General features: G+C 41.6%; 1 protein-coding gene across 1 annotated transcript in view; it reads left to right on the top strand.

The window, feature by feature from the left end:
- The window catches only part of LRIG1 (leucine rich repeats and immunoglobulin like domains 1), a gene marked incomplete in the record, with an annotated part of 404,144 nt that overhangs the window by 340,121 nt on the left and 39,515 nt on the right, over positions 1 to 24,508 (top strand). Inside the window, 3 exon segments of the mRNA XM_044077960.1 lie at positions 2,227 to 2,547; positions 6,095 to 6,376; positions 20,460 to 20,897. Coding sequence (XP_043933895.1) covers positions 2,227 to 2,547; positions 6,095 to 6,376; positions 20,460 to 20,897 — 1,041 coding nt within the window.

The raw sequence follows: 24,508 nt of genomic DNA, 5'->3' as shown, positions 1-24,508 counted from the left end.
CCACTTTGGCAATGTGATTATCAAAAGTGAGATTACTATCTACTTGAGTCCCCAGATCCCTTATTACGTCTTCCGTATTTAGGGGACTGCCACCTATGTGGTAGTTTGTGGGTACTTTGTTTTTTCCAAAGGGGATGACTATGCACTTTTTGGCATTTAGCTTGAGGCCATGATTTTGACACCAGATATCCGTTTCAGTGAGACCCTTTTGGAGGATGTCTGTGTCAGCCGGAGAGTCAATTATAGCCCCTAGTTTACAGTCGTCTGCGAACTTGGTCAGCCATAGTCCTCCTGTGCAATCTAATCTGTGTAATCTATACATGCAGTACTTAGATTCTTCCTTTTTACAGTTCTCTATTATGACTTTATTTGACAACAAATGATTCATTGTTTCATATGACTTTATTTTGTTACCCTTTTGTTCTACTGCCATGATTGAGTTTTCTTCTAAATGACTATAAACTCTGTTGGCATTAATTCCAGTAATAGATTAGACCAATAACTTGCCTTCAAATGATGTGTATAGTTTTTAGGATGGCTTGCAGGTTCACTGTTAGAGGATTATCATTTTTCCTGTTAACCAAGTTGGTGTCTGTTCAGGATGTGCATATAAATAGTTCTTACTGAGGGCTAAAGATGTTAATATTTTTAGCGAGAAGTTAGGTACTGTATCTGCGCCTAGGGTTTTCCAGTTAGGGGCTTTTTATTAATTTTGTTCCAGTTTCTCTGGTACTTCATCCCATTTCAAATCCTGTACATTTGAACTACTTCTATTCATTCAGTGTCTTTGTTATGCTCCAGAAAGTCTTCATAGATATTTCTCCAAAATGTATCTATTTCTTGTTTTTTAGTTGTGGTTCTATTCCTTTTTCTTTGTTTCCCAATTCTCTATAAAACTTTTTTGGGTCATCATGTAATGTTGGTGTCATTCTCTGCGGTATTGACTTTGAAGTTTGAAGATTTTGAAGCTGATGAACATGATGCCTGTCCCAACTCTCATAGTCAATTATCTGTTTGTAGAATGAAATGGTTGTGATGCTGGTCTGGATTTTTTTTTCTGTTTTTGTCTGGGTATACTATTTCTTTGCTGCTGTCTTTAAATAGCTTCTTTGTTAACTTATGGAAATAATCTTGCATCATTGCAAAAATGGGTAAGCGTTTGACAAGTTAGCTTTTGGATCTCGCTGGTCTTTTCTTTCATTTAGTCTGACATAAAGGATCAAAGAGACCAAAGGCAGTTTTAACTTTCTTTTCCTTTTTACTTTTATGCCATCTGATTAACTTTTCTGCGGAAGTCGTTTTTTTTCTTGCTGCTCCAGTTTTGACACAGGATGCAACATTGGTGCCTCACAGTGCTTCCTAGTCCCATTTGGTTCTCAGCTGGTATGCCTTTTGCATGGAGTCTGCATGGTCTTCTCCGCTCATGCACATTTTTGTCTGGCACTGTAGTTTCTTGCCACATTCCAAAGAGAGAGTACCATAAATGAAGTAACTGTCCTCCTCAGTATGTGTGTGTGTGTGTGTGTGTGTGTGTGTGTGTGTGTGTGTGTGTGTGTGTGTGTGTGTGTGTGTGTGTGTGTGTTTATGCATACTCTGTGATACACTGGTGCCTCTCCAGAATCAGCTTCTGTACTTGGCTTCCATTGTGTATTGGGATAGGCTCTAGCATTAGTCTTCTTTTTTAATCAAGTTGTCATTTATTACACCTTGGCCAGAGCAAGAGATCCAGTAGAAGGTGGCAAATCTAAGCATTCTTAAATCACACTGCAAGTATGTGTTATCTGTGTTTGTGTGCGTGTGTTTGTGTGTGTGCGTGCGCAGGTGTGTGCTTGTGAGCATTAGTAGTATTACCAAATCACTAAAATGAAAGGATTACATTAGTTCTCACTGTGGACTTGTTCTCATGGCCTAAAATTTGCCATGCTGGTGTCATTGCTGTTGGACCAACAAGAAGCTCTGAACATATAGTTGTTGAGTCTTCCCTCGGGAACCTTATCCTTTCAGCTATGAAATCCCCATGTAAAAAAAAAGTAAAAATCGCAAAGACACACAAACGCAAAGAACCCCATCTGCTTTAGGTACCTTTTAGAATCATAGAACAGTTGCAAATAAATGTTTTGCTCATCAGACAGGGAAATGATTCTGTGCTTTTTTTTCTATGTTTGACTTCACTGCTTCCAGTAAAGCTGACAGCATATCATTGATTATTACTTTATTTTGTTGCAGATGACTTTCCTAAACCTCAGATTATCCTTCAGCCTGAATCAACAGTGGCAGTGCTTGGCAGAGATGTCCGCTTTACATGTTCAGCAGCCAGTAGCAGCAGCTCTGCTATGACATTTGCTTGGAAGAAAGATAATGAGATCCTGCATGATGCTGAAATCGAAAACTTTGCACATGTGCGAGCAAGGGATGGAGAAGTCATGGAGTACACAACTATCCTCCATCTCAGACATGTAACTTTTGCAGATGAGGGGAGATATCAGTGCATCATAACTAACCACTTTGGCTCTACGTACTCTAACAAGACACGCCTGACTGTCAATGGTTTGTACAGCAAACTGTTGTGAAGGCTTATTTTTTCAAATCTATTTTTTGTTTATCTAGTAGCAGATAATTCAGTTATAGGTGCTAGATTGCAATTCTCACATGAACGTAATACAACTAAGTGTTGCTAATCTTTTGTAGAAATCTGGTAGGAAGGCTGCAGTGGTCTTGTATGGTGAAAGTTTGTAAGTAAAGTTTGTAAGTAGCATTTAAAGTTGCAGTATGTAAAGAAACTTGTTTATTTTATAATGCTTAAGTTTAATCAAAACCAAAAGTGGTAACAATTAATGACAGGTGAAAATCTTGATTCTCAGGTTTTCCCATGCAGACATGTCTACAAGGACACTGCTGAATGTATTTAGCAGACATTTTGACCTCACTGATAAGAGATACTTTTCAGGCTGCTTTTCCGTGCTTATTTGGCAGATTTCGACATTGCTTATTTTTACTAATCCCTTCCTGCTCATCCACTGTAGTGTCCTCAAAACATAGGAGTTTAAGTAACACAATGTGGAAGCAATCTCACTATCCACCAGAATGATGGCCGTCTCAGAATTCATAAATCCCAAAATTCTTTAGCTTGGGAAAATGGCCTGATATGTTAATGCCAGTTAAGGAGAGATTTGCATCTAATCATTTGATTATTAGGGTTAATTATACAGCCTGTGCTTGTTTTTTTGTCCACATCTTCACCATAGCGGACGTGGCCTCAAAGGCCCATAAGCCACACTACTGAGTCAGCCTTTGTATGAGTCATAAGCTCAAGGTCACATGTTCCTTTTCTGGTAGTGGGTGAGTTGCATGTAAAATCCCACTAAGTGTGTGTGTGTATAATATATATATATATATATATATATATATATATAAGATTTTCATGGTATACTGGCCACATTTGTCATTCATTACCCCAGGTTTCCTCTAAAAATATGCATAGTGGGACTAACCCAACCAAAAAAGTGAAAAAAAAAAGGGGGGGGAAGACCATTCTTCATGAGGACCATTCTTCAAGGTAGTCGGTCTTAATCCTTCAAGCATTAATGTATTAGTTTTTCTCTCTCCTTCACTTTTTTGCTGAGTTAGACGAATGCTTGAGCTGATGGATGTTCTGTTAGTAAGCATACAGTAAGGTCCTTCAATGTAAGATGTATAGATGAGTACTGCTCACCATATCAGTAGATCCTCAATGGGAACTAATGCAGCAAGTGGCATTTCCTTAATTCCATGTATTTTATTTTCTACCCTTATAAAGCCGATCACTATGATAACTGTTTGTTTCAGCTCTGTCTAAATATAGCCCTCAGAACCATGGCTGTGTAGGGCTGTAAATAAAGTGGATGTGGAGACTAACATATATAGAATCCTGTCAATAGACTGATGCGGCTTTCTTCGGCATCAAAAACTCAAAAAATAAATAAATTTCACTGAAAGCACTTTTGATGAAACTTGATTTTTGCCCCCATTTCAGGGGAACACCCCTCTTCTAGGTCACTCAACAATAGAGAAAAGGAAATTCTCCACTATCTATGAAAACGTTTTCAACAGAACATTTTCGAAGAAATGTCAGTTGCCTAAACAACAGTCAGTTTATTGGCATGTTCCCATGAATATAAGGGCTGATGTATTTTTCCCCCGGCTTCCTCTTGGGAGGAGGACAATGTTCATCAAAGACTGTTTGAACTAAGAATGAATCTGACTGTGACTGCACTCCTCTGTCCTGTTTATGTTTGTATCTTTTTTACACTTGTGGAAAAAGTAACCTTTCTTTAGACATGACCTCTTTCTTAATATGTTAAAAATTGAAACTGGTACTATAACTTTTTAAATGCACATATACCCAGTTACAGATCATAACAGAATTGAGTACGTGATTATAAGTATAGTAATAACTATATTGTTATATCGCCAAAACAATAAGTGTTTTTAAATTTAATTAGTCTGTCACTGGAAGGTAAAGGTGGTACAAGATCACCTATTTTTAGGCAGTGGAAGCAGGGGACAGATGGATGTCCCACTGCAAGCTAGCGTTACTAACAGAAGGAGGGAGAACATGGAAATGTTGAAAAATATTTTTCCTCAAAACTAATATCAGTGAATAGAAGCCCCATTTGCTGTACTTTTGCTAGAGTCTTGCCCTGAAGAGCTACTGTTATGGTAGGTACTTCACACACCGGTGCTACCTTTTCTTTATAGTCTTTCCATCAAACAAGTTTAAGCATAAACAAATGTTGTCCATCTTCCATCCATTTATTTTTTTAGTCACCTCTTAATCTTGTACAGATTCTGAAGCTTATCTTGGCAACCATTAGGTACAAGGCATGGCAACACATTCTGGATTGGGCACAGCTGTGTCACTGAATGCATAGTCAGTCATGCAGGCACTTCATGCAAATCTATAGATAGAGAATTCTAGTATTAAGTGGAATCACATGAGATTATGTACACACATCAAGCATCTTGCAGCCTTGAAAGTAGTAGTACTTCACACTTTTTTCATACTTTTAAGGCAAATGGATATGTACGGTGACGAGGCAGGTATGACAATTTGCTACCTGTGTGACTGAAACCTAAGATTAATCATGCATGAGAGGGAGTAAAAGTTCCTAAGTATGCATACTTGTATACTCCATTTTGTGCCTTGTAGCCTGTAACTGTTCATATGCTGATATATTTAGAGTATATTTAACTAATTAATGATATTCATTATTAACAGTTTGCATTGCTATTAACTCAGCTTTTTTCACTGGACTGATTCATGACAAATGCACTTCAGTATAGTTTGCTAATCACTGCACAAATCTTAACTATCTTATTTTTGTTTTATGACTGTATTGTGTGTCAGAACTGAAATCCCCACACAGTTAAAACAAATTACTTTAATACTTTCAAAATTGTGCTTAAACAGCACTTATGCTAAAGATGGCTCTGTTCTTCCTGATCACCTGGCTAGCTTTACTCAGATTACTTTTCTCCAACTCTTATGGCCACTTTGCTTCCCAGTCTTTTTGTACCGTATCGCTCTTCCTCATACTGCTCTTAATTCCTAAACTTTTTACTTTCCTCCTCCTCCTCTCACACCCAGTCACTAACAATAGTTCCTCCTCTGTCTATCTTCCTTTCCAGAACTTCTCCTTTCATATCTCTTATCAGTTTTAAAGGTGCATTCTACTTGCCTGTCTGTAAATTACTAGATTCAAAAACACTTCTTTCCCTGCAGCCACTGTGCTTTAAATGCATTAACTGCAGCCAGTTTGTTAAATTTCTTTCTTATTTTTTTGTGTTAAAATGCTGTTCATGTGAGAAATATTAAAAATCATCTAAATAAACTCGTGTATAAATGTTTTTACCCTGCAATTATAAATCTACATCATGTGTAACTTGGAGCTTTTTTCACCAAGCCTCCAATGAAAATGGGTTTTACTCAGTCAACAAAGACAAATAAGTACTGCAGTATCTTTTTGTAACTTAGTTGTAACAGCTTTTGTGAAATACAAATAACAAACAGATTTGTAAAATTAATTGTGATTTTCTTTTGTAACCTTGTTCCTAGTGTTACCATCATTCATTAAAACCCCTAGTGATCTCACCATTCGAACTGGTGGTAAAGCCAGGTTGGAGTGTGCTGCTGAAGGGCATCCAGCACCACAGATTGCTTGGCAGAAAGATGGAGGAACTGATTTTCCTGCTGCTCGGGAGCGGCGCATGCATATCATGCCTGATGATGATGTTCTCTTTATTACAAATGTAAAAATTGATGATATGGGTGTTTACAGCTGTACAGCCCAGAATTCAGCAGGCACTGTTTCTGCCAACGCATCTCTGACTGTGTTGGGTAAGTAATCCTAATGAAATTAAGGTTTTGCTTGAAATTTTTTTTCCACTGAATGCAAAACTTGTCATTAGTTGGTGTTGTGTTATGATATGCTGGGCATCACTGTTAATCTTACAAGGAGTTTTCTTTTCTGTAAAAGTCTTTCTTTTGATGAGATGCAGTCTTCAGAGTATCATACTGTAAGCTGTCAATTAAGTTTAGATAACTGCTGAGGATTGATTGTTCTTTGCGTTTGTAAGCAGCTTTTCCAGTATAAGTAGCTTCTTGACCTGTTTTGAGGCAAATGACTTCAGAAGAGTGAATCTTTAGAAACCAACAATAAAAACAAATGTTCTCAAAAATGTTGCATATTACAACTGCAAGAAATATCACCTGTAGCTTCGTTCAGTTTTCTTCATAGTTTGAGAGCCTGAAACGATGCAGTGGTACAGGGTTGAAGTCTGCAGTGTTACATTTCGGTTGGTGGGAGCAGATGTGATTACCCTTGTTCATTACATCACTCTGCAGCTTTTTCAAGTTTTCCAGCTACCAGCTTTCGTCCTGTGGGAAAATTCTTTAGACATTTTAGTTCTCTATAGTACAAAAATGGTGGTAGCACATTGCCTTCTGGCTTGATGGAATGCACTAAAGCTCCAGATTAATTATAGGATCAGGGAGCAGATCTTGATTAGAGTAGACCCGGACATAGGATTGTTAATTCATTAGAGCTTCAGAATGAAACCGAATTTAGTTGGACTGTTTTTTCAAGAGGTCCCAACTGCCTTTTTATTTAGCTTGGCAGTATTTTCAATTCCATTACCTGTTCAGTAATTTTAACATGATTAGTTTTTTAAGATTAAAAGACAGACATGCACCTAATTGAGGAACAGAGAAAAGTAATTATACAACACAGTTTAGCAGAGGTGCTGACAGTAAGCTGCATTTTACTATAATACACATGTTTTACTGCAGCATGCTAGCTGTCACATTTGTTATTGTGTGTGTGTATACAATGTAGCAGCTATTATGCATTAAGTGCTTTGCTGTTATATCCTGACATATTACCCTTTGTAACTTATTTTCAGCTAGCAGCAATGATCTGTTTAAATGTTTACCAATTAACAGTGTGTACATAGTTTATTATATTCATTATGTATTCTGTATTTGCTATTCTATCTTGATTTATTCCTCTTTGTATATGGACTGTTGTATCCTGACATTTTCCTTGTAATTTACTTCTCTTCTATATATGGAGCTTTTCTCTACAAGCCAGTGCTGAACAGAGGGCACTGCCTAGTTGGGCAATCAAGCAAAATAAATAAAAGAAATTGTATTATCTATTACACTAATAATTTTCATAACCATTGTAAAATATAGCCTTTTAAATGACATTTTGTTGCACTGTCTGTTTTAACACAAACAGAGTACAGGTGTAGTAAAACACAGTACTCACAACCTTAGCATTTTAAGTGCTCCATTTTGATGTTGTTGTATTCATTTCGGATAGCTGGTTAACGGTTCAGCTGTATTCACAGTAGTCTTTTAAAATCAGTTGTGGTTATTCATCATTCATATTAGACCTTCTGTCAGACCTTATATTTAGCCTGAAGGAGGCATGCTTCATCTTCAGTGTCAGCATCATTTTCCATTTATTAGTGCAACTGGCCAGACTCTGCTATTGGTTTGAAACCACGCTTCTGTAGTATTTATTTTTATACTAAGAGGTTCTTCCAGTTTCTCTTCATCTGTACTCTTGTGAAATACTGAAGAAATTGGAGTACCTGCAGTGGGCTAACAAAGACTGTCAGACCCATACTCAAGACTGAGATTTTGATTTAAACTACTTATGATAACATCCAGAATTAGTTACTGACTTGGCCATCCTCATTGGAAAAGAGACTGTATTGTTTCCAGAATTTTAGATTATGAAGAAAAACTAAACTACTGCATAGTTTGTAGCAGTCCATCCATTATGAATAAAAGCATGATGGTAGCGTAATGTAGTGAATGACTGAAGGAGCTGATCCTTCCCAGGCATGGAAAGGCGTAGTGGTATCTGATTCATGTTTATGCCGACTTTTGTATATGGGAGGTTAGCTTTACAGTTTGAGTAGTTCATTTTCATTAAACTGTGGATTCAGGCTCTGAAGGCTGTAAGTTCTAGTTTGGAACTCATCATTGTTATTGGTAGAGTCATTAGAGGCTTTTACATTACTTTTTTCTGTTGTACGTTTATTGTAGTTGTATTTGTTGAGCATTCACAGGGAAGACATCTGTACAGCAGTAAAAAAATACTGAAATAGTGAAATATAGAATTAGGTGATTCATTGAGTTGAGTAATTTATGCTCTGAATAGGAGTGCTTATCGATGTCTAGGGAAGTAAATGGATAATTGAAGAGTTCATTTTAGTGACTTCCTGCACCTGAGTTTGAGAAAGGAAAGATAGTCTCAAAACTGGCCTACAGAAATATATTACAAAAAAAGATGCACTTCAAATTGTATTGGGAGACGTAGCTACTGAGGCTGCAGAGGAACACACTGATTAGGGAGGGAGAACACGACATATAGAGGGAAAAAGCAGATCTGAGAAGAAATATGCAAAGGCAAAAGTACCGGCAAAAAAAGTTATCAGTTACATGTTATCTTATCTTTTTAAAATAAGGCATAGACATTGTGGGCATGAAAGAGATATGAGTACATTGTATAGGAGCTTGGTACAAGGTGGGTGATACCTCCATTTAGGTATATGTAGAAGGGATTTAGGATGAGACAAAACACTTTGGAAAATGCAGATGATAGGATGATAGGGAGAAGGAAGGGTGAACCAAGATGGCGGCCATGAAACTAGAGGAGAAAGTAGATTACTGGATGATGGCTGTGAGAAGCAGATAATCTGAATAGAAAAGAGGAATTAAAGCCAGCTCAACAGCAGAATTAATTGGTGGGTAAAGGTGGGGTTGAAATCCAGCCATGGTGGGCTATTCTGTGGTTAACAATAGTCTTCATGGTTGAATTGGGAGATACCCACATCTATTGCAAAGAAGAAAATTAACCTAGTAGAAACTGTAGTGAGAACCTAAATTGAACCTAGAGCAAAGGCCCATATGAGTAATGGAATTTTTCTTTATGTAGTACTCCTAAATGTGTATCAGAGATGGTGGTATGCATACAAGTGTGATGATCACTGGCCTCAGTGATCACACAGTGGTTTGGAAAATGTTATTAATATTACAGAGCCTGAGAACCCACACCCCCTGCTAATTATATATATACCAACTCCAAGTTCACACAACAGTGGAGAAGGAGCAAATTCCATTTTTGATATTTTGATTTTCAGTCTTGAACTTTTGATCTTTTGATCGGATGTAGGCCATAAAAGTGATGTTGGCACACACCATCCTCAGAACTTGTTTGTCGACAGTCCAGTGCTTCACCCGTACATACGGTCTGCTCACTGAAGAGGTTGCTGTGTCAGTGTTTCAGATAGGTGCCCCATTGGGGAATCCTTCCTTTGCTGTTACTGCTGTGGTTAGGTTTAATATCATCCAAGAAAGGCAAATACCAATGTGAATGTCAGATTCCGCATAGACAATCACCTATAGTGTCTTTTTTTGCCTTGGGCCTACCCACGACCACAGAACTTGCCCTGTCTGCCAGGCCTTTTTTGCCTAAAACATTGAGAAGTAGGTTATCTTCCCTTTCGATATATATTTGGAGAGTCAGTGCTTGAAACTCCTTGTTAAAAGCACTGTGGAGGGACCCTTAGGGCCTGAGGTTGAGTCGGTTGTGAAGCAGAAGGTCTAGAAGCCTAGGTCTGAATCTTCAGCTGAACCACCAGTGGTGGATGTCTCTCCCAAGGCAGTTGTTAGTCTGGAGAAATGTTCAGCCCCTATGTCCGATTCACAGGCTGAGCCTGTAACGGAGGTCGCCTTGGATCAGGATGTTGGCATATCCTTGGAAGTACCGCAGACATCTCTTGCGGATGTTGTGGGGGAGCCTAGACTTGTGATCACAGAGGGCCCCGGGGAGATCTCAAATATTGGTTAGAGAGGAAGTTCATTCTGACATTATAGAATCTAGGCCTATGTCTGGTCCTCCGATCTTTCAGATGGCTGATCTGCATGCCAAGAAGTAAAAAAACAAACATTTGTCACCTCCCACAGATCCATAAAAGGATTGGTAAAACTTTACATGGGGCATTTTCAATGCCCTTACATCCTTTAGGACTTCCCTAGGGGTTTCAGTACTGGCCACAGTCTGGGTTACCTCTTCTCAGAAGAGGGTTAGGGAAGATGCTTCTTCCAAAGAGGAAGAACCTTCAGAGCACGAGTCCCTAGCTTATTCATCTCCGATCTCCTCCCCATTCGATTATGCATCTCCAGAAGAGGATTCCAGTGGTACTGATTCCCCAGTGAAGGAAATTACATTCAGTGAGACTTCTGGTAAGATTGAGGGAACATTTCAAATGGGACAGTTGTGAGGTGTTTGAAGTACAAAAACGATACTACATATTACTTCAGGTAGATACTCCTAGTCCCTCAGCCGTACCTCTATCCTACCTGCATTATTGGATGCATTTGCATCTTCCAGTTGAACTCCTGATTCCCAGCCTCCAGCACCTAAGAAACTAGATAGATTCTACAAAGGTGCCTGGAGACTAAGTTTCTTTTCAAAGCCCCTTCTGCTGACCCTTCTGTCATTAAGGTGGCTTCTGATAAGCCCTCAAGATTACTTCCCTCCACCTCCCTTCTTCCTTCTGACAAAGATAGTAGACATATGGAGAGGTTAGGCAAAAACTATACACTTCGGCTACCCTTGGATTTAGGGCTGTCAGTTATCAAACACACATGACTAAATATGCCTTGGAACTCTAGTCCCAAACTTTCCAAAATTATTTCAGATTTGCCTGACTCAGAAAATAAGTCTGGCTTCATCTTTGCTTGGGGCATCCTCACAGGTGGCCTGCCATTCAATAAAATGTAGTTACAGTGCTGTGGAGGCTTTAGCTAGGACAGCTGCCACAGGTTCGGTCCTGAGAAGATTTGCCTGGTTGAGACTTCAACCTTTACCAAAGGACATTAAAGCCAAATTTATGGATGTTCCTCTGGACAATTCAGCCCTGTTTGGGCTAGCTGGTGCGGACTTGTTTAAAACATTACAGGAGAAGGGTAAGGAGATGCAGGAACTGAAACACATCCTGGTTTCCCCTGTACCAAAATTCCAAAGGAATTATCCTTCTAAACCTGTGTTTGTTAGAAGGCAATCACAGCCCCCTCCATCTAAGCCTAAAAAGTCTGGTAAGAGACTTCAGCAATTTAGGACTCCCCATCAAACCCCACCTCAAAAACAACCTTTTCCAGACAGAACCGTGTCCATCTATTTGGACCCCAAACACCTACTCCCTTTTCCTTTCACCTTTCTCTTTCCATTCTGGCTTGGGAGAACATTACACAGAATTCTTGGGTGCTCTCCATCATAAAAATGGTTATTTTATGGTCTTGAATTCACTCCCACCTTTCAGCAGCATCCCACAACCACCCAGAGAGCAACTGCCACATCTTCCAAAGGTGCTGCAAGGCCTGTTGGATCAAGGCATCATTCACCCTGTTCCATCAGATCAAAGAGGAAAAGGGTTCTATTCAAGGATGTTCTTGGTACCAAAGAAAGAAGGCACTTGAAGACCCATGCTGAACCTCTCCTTTCTCAACACCTTCCTGAAATTGCCTGGCCTTCATAATGCTTACTTTGCAAACCCTATTTTCTGTGATCATCCCACAAGCCTGTATGGCCTCCATAGACATCAAGGATGCTTGCGTACACATTCCCATTCATCTCAGTTACAGAAAGAACATTTTTAAGATTCACTGTAGCCTATTGGCACTTTCAGTTTTCTGCCTTGCCTTTTGGTCTTTTCACCACTCGAAGGGTATTCACGAAATGTCTAGCCCTAGTTATTGCTTACTGCAGACTTCAGGACATTCATGTCTTTCCATACCTGGACGGCCTTCTTTTTCAAGCAGTCAGTCCAGGAGCTCTAGAGCACAACCAAGGCTCTAACATTTCCATCCTACAAACTCTGGGTTTCATGATAAACTAACAAAAATCTGATGTCTTCCCATCTCAGGACCACATTTTTCTGGGATGCAGGATACAAACAGACCTTATGAAGGTCTCTCTCCCCACTCAGAAGGCTCAGGGATTCATTTCTTTTTTCAAAGCCTCATCCCTGTAACTCATTTTACTGACAGGAATTTTCTCAGAACTCTGGGCTTCATGGCATCCACCATTGCAGCAACATGCACATCCACTAGAGTTCACAGTTCCTCTACTCCGTTTCTTGAAGAGGGAGATTACCTGGTGGATTCAACAGTTGGCTACCAACCCAAGTCTGCCACTCCACCTCTAACACTTGTCCAGGAGATGTTCACAGATGCTCCAGACACAGGATGGGGAGCAGCTTTCAGCTCCATAAAAGCACAAGGGATTTGGTCCCCCCCTCTCAAAGAAGGGAACTCATCAATATAAAAGAAATGAAGGCACTGCTACTGGCTGTGCAGACCTTTCAGTCTCTCTTCATCCAAGGGCCTCTAAAAATTTTCACAGACAACGTGACACTTCTCTGGTATGGGAACAATCAGTGAGGGGCAAAGTCTTATCTCCTTTGCAGACTAGCCCTGCAAATGTGGGAGCTGGTAGTCAAATTTCAGATCCCCCTTCAGGCTGTGTATTTCACTTCCAGCCTGAATGCAGTCACAGACACCTTGAACAGGTCCAAGAGACAATCCCACGAATGGATGCTAATAGGGTACTCCACAAATAGACCTTTTTGCTTCCTCATGAACAGACAACTTCCACAGATTTATGCCAGAGATCCACATCCTCTGGTCTGGAAGGTGGACATCCTCAGCTTTTCATGGAAGGGGATGTTTCTGTATGCATTCCCTCCCCTTCCTCTTATTCCAAAAGTCCTGCTAAAGATTTAAGAGGACAAACCAAAAATCTTGATGGTGACCCCTTTTTGGCCAAGACAGTTTTGGTTCCCCCAGCTCCTGCATTTAGCCAAGGACAATCACCACAAGTTACCCCACAGAGTAGACCTTCTCACACAACACAAAGGAACTCTCATCCATCCCCACTTGACTACTCTTCAGCTGATGTTGTGGGTAATAGGGTTTTCATTCCTTTCAGATATCTATTTTCAGAGGACGTGCTTAAAGTTCTGCAGGAAGCCAGGAAACCCAGTACTATCAAATCTTATTTGTCCAAATGGGAGACAGTTTCACATTGGTCTCTCTCTCTCTTAACCTGGATCCACTTACAGCGGACGTCCACTGGTTCTGTCATACCTGTGTGAATTGCTGGATGGTGGCTTAGCTTACTCTTCAACGAAATTGCACCTATCAGCTGTCTCTGCTTGTCTGCCTCTTTCTCCCTCCCTAGCCTCTAAATTTGAGGCTAAACAATTCTTAAAAGGCATCCTTAACATGAAACTGATTTCACCCTCTTAGGATCTTAACTTTGTATTGGAGAAACTGACCCTGACCTCAACCAGTCTTTTCATTTACCTACTTTTTTCCCTTCTCCACAAAACTCTGCAGAGAGGGTTCTGCACACTTTGGATGTGCACAAACAGCTTAGGATGTTCATCGTGTTACCCTGCTGCAGTCATTACACTAGGGTTATCCTGTCGTCAGGCGGTCCCGCAGTCGGCCGGATTTCCAAAGTCTTGGTCCGACATCGGTTGCAGTCGCCTCATCCCTGACGTCAGTGCGCCAGGGGTACATATATTGCAACCGACGCCATTTTCTTCAGTCTTTCTTGCCACGCGGTGCCCGAAGCAGAAGCAGTTCGCAAGTGCCGGTCGGCTGACTCCTGAGATTTTCGAATTCGAATTTCAGACAGAAGTCTTCTATAAAGCTAAGTACCCCGTTGGGGAAACTTTTCTTGCCTCAGACCGATGTTAGAAAAACTTAACAATTGCATTTCTTGTGGGAAGCAAATACCTCATAAGGGTTTTCATTCTTATTGCATACCTTGCCTAGGCCCTGATCACGACGTCAGTTCTTGTCGTTTTTGTGCTAGATTTAATAAACGTACTATTAAAAGATGATTTGATTTCGCACGACACTTTTTTGGCAGAAAATTTAATTATAACATGCCGTCGGAGCATCCGACTACCGGCGTGCACAAAAAGCGCAGGGATAAGGATCGACAGCCCAGGCCTAAGCCTGATTCCGAGGCCTCCGTTGATCCGGTCTCCGGTTATCAGTGAGGCTCCGATGCAGCCTCTGACTACCGCAGTTCAAGAAACCGAGACCGCTACAGATATTTTGACGGAATGTACTAGGCCGACGCAGCCTTTTACTTCAGGCCCTACCGACGATTTACCTTCCAAGGACGTCAGTGCTTCTGAAACACCATCGGTTTCAGAAGGCATTTTCAGACCGACGACTCTTTCAGTCAAAACGTTTTCCAAGTCGAAGACTCCTTCCAAACCGAAAAAGGCTTCACTTCAGTCTCCTGTTCAAGGCCCTATGCCTAAGAAACAGATGCTCAAGATGGCTGAAGATTTGATTTCTCTTATCAGGGGGTCTCAACCTCCTCCTGACAAAAGGCTTAGACTAGAGAAGGCCTAGACTAGAGGAAGAATCTGCTTCCTCTGAACAACTGTCTATTTCTTCGGATTCCTCTGAGGGCCAAGACTATTCCTTCTCTCCTTATGAAGATTCTGATGCTGAGGACTCTATTCCCTCAGCTTCCCCTCCAGAACATTACTCTTTTGGGGAACTTTACGCACTATGAGGGAACATTTTCACTGGGAAGGTCAGGATTACTCTGATTCCAAGAAAAGGCTCAGAGAGTTTCTTTTACTCCCCCAACACAGACCTCTAGCCATCCCTCCTGTTTTGGACATTGTGGATGATGTCTATTTAGAATCCAGTTTCAACCCTGACTCTCTGCCTCCTGCTCCGGCCAAGCCTGACAGATACTACAGAGTACCTGATTCCCACAAATTTCTTTACAAAAGCCCAGTAGCTGACCCAGAGACCATCTCCCAGGGTCCCAAGGGGGCTAAGGCTTCCATGGCTAAAAATCCAGTACCTTCTGAAAGGGATTCAAGAGCACTAGACAGATGGGGGGAAAAAGGTTTATACCTCAGCCACTTTAGCTATGAGAGCTCTAAACTGTCAATTTCATATGCTTAAGTATCAGCAATTTCTGATCTCTCAGTTAAAACAAAAGATAACCAACCTCCCTCAACAATCTGAATTGAAAGAAGTACAGGATTTGTTGCACGCCACCGAGCAGGTAGGCAAACATACCTTGCAATGTGGGTTTGATTCTTTAGAGACCTCCTGCAGAGCAGCTGTCACTGGATCAGTTAGACGTAGGCATGCCTTGTTAAATGAACAAAGTCTGCCTGATCATGTTAAAGCAAAACTATTAGATGTTCCCTTACAGCAGGATGTTCTTTTTGGTGTTGAAGCAGAAGTAGTTTTAAAGAAAATGGAAGATAAGGCAAAATCAATGCAGAAACTGGCCAACAAAAAATTGGTCCATTCCAGCCACTGACAGGCCTCAGAAGGGTAAATACAGGCGCCCAAGGGGCAGAGGACAACCACAAGCTCAGTATAAACCTCGCCAATGGGGCACTCCAACCCAGAAGGGAGGAGAAGTCAGGTCTCAACCCACCAGAAGGCAAACTCAATGACTTGCACCTCAAGTGGCCAAACAAAGCTCTTTTGTCAGCCCCCTGGGGGGAAAGCTAGCACTGTTTGCAGACAACTGGCACATGGTCACAAAGGACAAATGGGTACTAGACATAATTTTACGAGGATACAGATTCCACTTTCACACCTTGCCAATAAAAAGAGGAATGCCAAACCTGCCACAAAATCAAAGGGCAGAGGCTCAAAAACAAATTACAGCTCTCATGGCCATGAGAGCCATTCAAAGGGTACCAACTCAAGAGCAAGGCCAAGGATTTTACTCAAGACTCTTCCTAGTACCCAGAAAAGAAAATGCTTGGAGACCAATTCTGGACCTTTCAATTCTAAACACTTACTTACAAGTTCCCAAATTCAAGATGCTAACACTACAGCAGCTACTTCCCATGTTGGGCAAGGAAGCATGGCTGGTAACGTTGGACTTCAAGGAGGCATACCTGCATGTCCCTATCAGACAAAGTTGCAGAAGATACCTCCGTTTCATTGCAGGTTCAACCCATTATCAATTCTCTGCACTGCCCTTTGGCTTATCTACTGCGCCCAGAGTATTCACAAAATGCCTGGCACCAGTAATTGCATACTGCAGACAAAGAGGAATTCAAATATATCCATACCTGGACGACTGCCTCATTCAAGCAGAAAGAAAAGACATTCTCTTACAACATCTGGCTTTTGTGAAGCATCTACTGAATTATCTGGGGTACACAGTAAATGAAAAGAAGTCAAAACTAGTACCCTCACAAAAAATGACATTCCTGGGTGCCAGCTTGGACACAACGGCCCAGAAGGCTTATCTTACACCAGACAAGCAATTACAACTGACTCAATATTTCAAAACAATGGCAACAAAGACCCAATTAACTGCAAGAAAAATTCTGCAGGCTTTGGGCTTCATGGCATCTTGCATTCTGATAATACCATTTGCAAAACTGCATATGAGGAAATTACAGTGGTACCTAAAAAGCGTATGGTCTCATCACAGCCACAGCTTGGACACAGTGATATCTCTCATTCCCTGCCTTCAACAGGAATTTCTATGGTGGGCACAGGCATGTCACCTCAACAAGGGTCAGCCTTTCACCTTGCCTCCACCCAGGCAAATAATCACAACAGATGCTTCAGACTATGCCTGGGGGGCACACATGGCAGGGCAATGCATTCAAGGCCTATGGACTGCAGAACAAAGAAAACTGCACATAAACCAAAAAGAGATGCTAGCTGTACAGAAAGCTCTGACAGCCTTCAAGGATCTACTACAGCCTGGACAACTTGTAATAAAAACGGACAACACCACAGTAATGTGGTACATAAACAAACAAGGGGGCACACATTCCTACCCTCTTTGCAGGCAAGCAATAATCTTATGGAACACAGCTCTGGCCTACCAAGTCCAGTTACAAGCTCAATTCCTGCCAGGACAGAAAAACACATTGGCAGACGACCTAAGCAGAAACATCAAAAATCCCCACGAGTGGAAGCTAGACCCACAAATATTTACAATGATAACTCAAAGATGGGGCCTACCAAATATAGACCTGTTTGCCAGTCCTCAAAACTACCAGCTGAAAAAATTTTGTACAAGGACATTCCACCATCAAGCTTGGAAAGTGGACGCTCTCTCCTTCAGTTGGAAAAACCTGACAGTATATACCTTTCCTCCATTACCTCTTCTCACAAAGGTTCTTTTGAAGGTCAAAAAGGAGAAACCTCGAATGATTCTCATAGCCCCAGACTGGCCACGCCAGCACTGGTACCCGCTATTGAAGAATATGGCTCACAGCCCCCCATGGATATTGCTTCAAATACCTCATTTGCTCACGCAGCAAGACAAACAGATTCTACACAGCCAGATAAAAACCTTAAACCTGGCTGCATGGCAAATCAATTAAGCATCCAACCAGCCCCTCTTTCACAAGCAGTGCAGGATGTTATTCTAGAAGCCAGGAGGCCAAGCACCAGGAAGGCTTACTCGGACAAATGGAAAAGGTTTTCTGCTTGGAACCAAGCTAAAGGCCAAGACACAACTCAGCCTTATATGCCTCACATTCTGCAGTATTTAGCTGAGATGTTGCATAAAGGACTTTCCTTCTCCTCAATTAAAATCCATGCTTCAGCTATTTCAGCTCACTACGACACGAATCCACCTTTATTTTCAAATCCTCTCCTAAGGCAGTTCCTCAGAGGGGCGAAAAACATTAGACCACCTAGAAGAGCTCCTACACCAACATGGGACCTCAACTTTGTTCTGGAAAAACTAACGCTACCTCCCTTTTGAATCAGCTTTTTCTGCAGACCTTCAGTTCCTATCTTGGAAGACTGCCCTGCTCCTGGCAATAACTTCTGCTAGGAGAGTTTCAGAATTGCAGGCACTTATGGCAGTGGAACCTTTCCTCATTTTTCATCAAGACAGAGTTTCTCTACAAACTAATCCTTCCTTCATGCCTAAGGTGGTTTCCAGTGTAGCTCTAAATCACACCATCCACCTACCCACTTTCTACCCCAATCCCCAGAACAAAGGTGAGAGACTCCTGCATTCCTTGGACATTCACAGGCAGCTTCGTTACTACTTGGATAAAACTAAGGCTTTCAGAAAAACTGACCAGCTCTTTGTTTCCTATGCTACAGCCTCTCAAGGAAATGCCATATCCAAGCAAACCATTTCTAAATGGATAGGCCATTGCATCTGATTCTGCTATACCCATCATGGGAAACCAGTTCCACCTTTCTTAGGGGGGTTCCTACCAAGGAAATCTTAGAAGCTGCAACTTGGAGTTCAGTGCACACTTTCACCAAACACTATCACTTACCTCTTTATTCTAAGTCCAGGGCAGGCTTCGCCACTGCAGTTCTGCAGGGCCTCATTGCCTCCACTAACCCTCTATGATGCCTCCACCCTACCTTAGCTTTGGGACTCAACCCAAGTGTAATGACTGCAAAAGGGTAACACGATGAACATAGTACAGTTTTGTACCTACCATAAATGTAGATGTTCGAGTGTTCACCCTGCTGCAGTCCAGGTTACCCTCCCTCCAACCCCTCTGATCTACTGGCTAAACCTCTGCTATGCCTTAATGATGTATTTGCTTATAGCTGAAGGGATTTTGTATTTGCACAGTGTTCACACCATTTGGTACTGATTTGGATCACCTTTTTGGGGGCACCTGACATCTGGGGCAAGAAAAACTGAACAAAATGGCGTCTGTTGCAATATATGTACCCCTGGCGCACTGACGTCAGGGATGAGGTGACTGCAACCGACGTCGGACCAAGACTTTGGAAATCCGGCCGACTGCGGGACCGCCTGACGACAGGATAACCCTAGTGTAATGACTGTAGCAGGGTGAACACTCGAACATCTACATTTATGGTAGGTACAAAACTGTACTTTCTACCTTGACGAAACAGACTATCAGGAAATCCGACCAGTTGTTTTGTCTCCTTTTACCCTACAGTTTTAGGACTTCCCGTCTCTAAACACACTATTTCCAGGTGGATCTCTAAAGCTATTTCCTTCTGCTGTGAGCATCATGGAAAGAGGCCTCCCTTCTGCTGTTAAGGCATACACTGAGAGGGCTGTTGCTTCCTCTGGTACCTTCTTCAAAGGACTGGACACTAACTCCAGATACTTGGTCCTCAGTCCATACCTTTACTAAACATTACAAACTGGACATTTCTAAATCTAAGGCTGGGTTTGCCAGGGCTGTTCTGCATGGTTTCTTGGAGAGCTCCACTGCTCCAACCACTTCCCTTTCCTCATGAGCTTTGGCATTCTCCCTTATGCAAAAAAAAATACTGCAACAGAGGAATAAAAGGACATAGATCAGTTGTGTAAAATCTTACCATAACGATAGATATCCTTCTCTTCTCTATTGCAGTATATCCCACTCTCCTTCCTTGGATGTACTTAGCGTACATACTTTCCTTAGACTGGCTTTCCTCCTGGGTCACTCATTTCTGAGGATGGAGTATGCGTACATCGCTTTTACGGCCTACGCCCAATAACAGACTAAGTGCGATGTACCACACACCTCTAAGCAGTAAAAGTCTTTTGTATACTGGCTGACATCAGGTTGTTGTGGTAGGCATCTTCCCTCATGTAACGAATACTGCAACAGAGAAGAGAAGGACATCTATCGTTATGGTAAGGTTTTACACAACTAATCATTATTCCTTTTTGCCATGTTCTGTAGTCATGATTCTGTTGACCTTCCCTTCATATCCAAGAACACAGGTCTTCGATATTTAAATTATTGCTTGATTATTAGATGCTTGTGACCCAATGACTACTGGGAAAGCAGAAATGTGATTTATTAACTGAAAAGTAAGCAGCGTACTTTTCCATAAAAGAATACTAATATGTTCATTTTCCACACAGAGACCCCATCTTTGGTTCACCCTCTGGAAGACCATACAGCTGCTATTGGAGAGACTGTGGCACTCCAGTGTAAGGCTACTGGAAGTCCACCTCCTCGTGTAACTTGGCTGAAAGATGATGGACCCCTCCAGATTACAGAGCGGCATCACTACACTCGTGGTAACCAGCTGTTGATTATCCAAAATGCAGTGTTAGAAGATTCTGGAAAGTATACCTGTGAGATGTCAAATACTCTTGGAACTAAACGGGCTTATAGCCACCTCAAAATCATGTCATCCCAAGCTTGTGTTCAGCAGTTCCCAGGAAAAGATGGGTCCATGGCTGTGGGGATCATAGTGATTGCAGTTGTGTGCAGTATATTGATTACTTCTTTTGTATGGGTGTGCATCATCTATCAGACCAGAAAGAAGAGTGAAGAATACAGTGTAACTAACACAGGTGGGTGGAGAAAGATCCCAGAGCACATCATACCAGTCTACCTGTTTTGTTTGTCTTAGTAAATCATACTGATAAGTCTCATTTTTTGTAAACTAATCAGAATGAGATGCCTGCAAGTATTTAATTCAGAAACTGGAACTGTTGGTGAGCTTTGAAAAACTAGCAGTTTGACTCTTGATGGTAGAGATAAAATGCAAAATCCATACTTAAAGTGGAATTTTTAAGACTTGACAGACTACCCTGGTATGTAATTGTTCATGTCGTTCGCTGACATTAATTTATCCTTCTTTTGCAGGTTCCAAGATCTTTCCATTGTAGCTAGGCTTCTCAGTTTGCTTTGATGTTTGTTTACATATTTACCTTCCTTAAATTGTTTTCAATTGTTAATACAGTACTAGTGTTCAAACACTGCCATTTCATCCAAAACATATGATGCACTAATTTACACTTCTGATACTTCTAGTGCTGCACTGGCTTTTACAGGCTCACCAACCAGAATTTGTTCTCTTATTTCTTGCATCCTAAACATGATGTTTATACCTTTAAACCTCTTAGCTTGTGAGATGCTGGAAATTAAAGACACCCCCTCCCACCCATATAGTCACCCTTACCCAGAGTTATTTTATCCCTGTTTAGTGCACAGAAACCCTTCTGTAACTTTCTCTTTCTTCGTATTCTTTTTTTTCCTGCCATGGATCATGAAGACCCTGCCATCTTTTATCCAGTTTATATCTCATGATCTGTTGTCATTTTCATTTGATGTTCTTTGTGTTTCACTGTTGCAGTTATTACATTTGAGTAATCTGCTGGCAGGTTGCCCTCAGTCGGCCTGAATTCCAAAGTCTTGGGTCCTGCGTCGGTTGCTGTCTCCTCTTCCATGACGTCAGGTCATCAGGGGTATAAAACATGCAGCCGACGCTATTTTCTCCAGTCTTTCTTGCCGTGCGGTGCCCAAAGCAGAAGCATTTAGCAAGTGCCGGTCGGCCGACTACTGAAATATTTGAGTTTGAGTTTCAGAACCGAAGTCTTTACTAAAGCTAAGTACCCCATTGGGGAAACTTTTTTCTTGCTTTTTACCGATGTCAGAAAAAGTTAATAATTGTATTACTTGTGGGAAGCAAATACCTCATAAGGATTTCCATTTATACTGTATTCCTTGCCTAGGCCCTGATCACAACAAGCCTGGCTGTCGGTTTTGTGTTAGATTTAACCAACGCACTATTAAGCGTCGGTATATTTTTGCATCAAAATATTTTGGAAACAGATTTATCTACCCAGAAATGTCGTCGGATAGCAATCCGACTACTGGAGTACATAAAAAATGCAAAGAAAAGGACAGAGAAAGGCAGTTGAGATCCAAAACCGACGACGAAGCTTCTCCTAAACCAGTCACCGGTTCGCTTTTGCAGCCTCTGATACCCACTACCTTCGAGTCGCAGGCCTCTACCGACACCCATGTGGTGTCCGGCCTTCCACAAGATACTCAAGGTATTGGACCGACGGATGTATCTCCCTCGGATGGGTCTGGAGCCATTGAGCAGGCACCGGCTTCTGAGGGTGTATTCAGACCTCAACATTTATATATCAAACCGACGACAGCTGCAAAACCAAAGGCAAAGACAACTTCTAAAACTAAAAAAACGACTCCTGAGCTACGTGCACAGGCCTCTATGCCTAAAAAATAGACGATCAAAATGGCTGAAGACCTTATTACCTTGATCAGGGGTACCCATCCCCCCCCAGATAAGAGGCCTAGGCATGACACTGATTATGAATCTTCAGATCAGGTTTCTATTTCTTCTGATTCCTCTTCTGATCAGGAATTATCTATACTTCCCTATGAGGATTCTGATGCTGAGGAGTCTATTCCATCTGCATATTCTCCTGAGGATTATTCATTTGGAGAAACCTTGCATTCTTTGAGGGAGTATTTTCACCGGGAGAGTAGAGACTTCTCAGAATCAAAAAAGAGGCTCAGGGATTTCCTTCTCCCTCAGTACAAGCCTTTAGACATTCCCCCTGTTTTAGACATTGTGGATGATGTGTTTTCGAAGTCAAGCTTGACCCCTGACTCCTTACCTCTGGCTCCCAGTAAGCCTGACAGATGTTACAGGGTTCTTGACTCGCATACATTTTTATTTAGAAACCCCGCTGCTGACCCTGAAACTATTTCACAGGGTCCAAAGGGAGTTAAGGCCTCAACAACAAAAAACCCTACCCCCTCTGACAGAGTTTTAAGGGCACTAGACAGATGGGGAAAAAAGGTTTATACATCTGCAACCTTGGCAGTCAGGGCCTTACATGGTCAAATCCACATGCTTAAGTACCAACAACATGTTATGGGATTGCTGAAACAGAAAATTATGTTGATTTCAGAATGTGCAGAAAATAAAGAATTGCAAGAATTATTGCATGCAGCTGAACAAGTTGGAAAGCATACTTTTCAATGTGGTTTTGATTCCTTAGAGGCCTCCTGCAGGGCCGCAGTTACTGGATCTGTTATTAGGAGGCATGCTTGGTTAAAGGAACAAAATTTGCCTGATCATGTTAAAGCTAAATTGCTAGATGCACCTTTACAGCATGATTCTTTGTTTGGTATTAAGGCAGAGGAGTTTTTAAAGAAAATGGAAGACAAAGCTAAGTCTGTGCAAACTATTAAAGACTTCTTACAAGTGCAGCCACCAAGATTCAGTGGACACTGGCCTACAAAAAATTGGTCCTTTCCTGCGTCAGACAGAGCTCAAAGGGACAAATCCAGATGCCCAAAGGATTCCAGATACCAGGCGCAAGATTCATACAGGTTATAGCAGTGGGGCGCATCTACCTCCAAATCAGGGGGAGATAAAGGGCAAACCTACAGAAAACAGTCCCAATGACTTCCCTCTGCCTACCCCAAGCACTTCTTTTGACAGCACCCTTAGGGGGAAAATTAGCACTTTTTGCTCAAAATTAGCAGTTAACCCAGGACAATGGGTACTAAACATAGTATCACAGGGATACAGATTCCATTTCCACACCCTGCCAATGGCAAACTGTTGGCCAGATCTGCCCAAAAATCAATGGGCAGAGGCACAGAAACAAGTTGCATCCCTCATGGATATGGGGGCCATTCAACCAGTACCAGAACAGGAAAAAGGACAAGGTTTTTACTCAAGACTGTTCTTTGTACCCAGAAAGGACAAGGCCTGGCGGCCAATACTGGATTTATCAATTTTGAACACATTCCTGGACATTCCAAAATTCAAAATGCTGACTTTGCAGCAGCTTCTGCCCATGCTGGGCAAGAATGCTTGGCTGGTGACATTAGACCTAAAAGAGGCATACCTGCATGTCCCATTAAGACAGTCGTGCAGAAGATACCTCAGATTCAAGGCTGGCTTAATGCATTACCAATTCTCTGCACTTCCCTTTGGCTTATCTACTGCGCCCAGGGTCTTTACAAAGTGCCTGGCACCAGTAATTGCATTTTGCAGACAAGTATACAAATATATCCTTACTTGGACGACTGTCTCATTCAAGCAGAAAACAAGGACACTCTTCTTCGACACCTGCTGTTTGTGAAAAGGCTTCTAACATGCTTAGGGTTCACTATAACCAAAAAGAAATCACAA

This window comes from Protopterus annectens, chromosome 7.part0, assembly GCF_019279795.1.
Source record: "Protopterus annectens isolate FY-2018-M chromosome 7.part0, PAN1.0, whole genome shotgun sequence".
Lineage (NCBI taxonomy): Eukaryota > Metazoa > Chordata > Ceratodontiformes > Protopteridae > Protopterus > Protopterus annectens.
The sequence above is the reverse complement of the archived record's forward strand: the minus strand, read 5'-3'. Positions and strand labels throughout refer to the sequence as shown.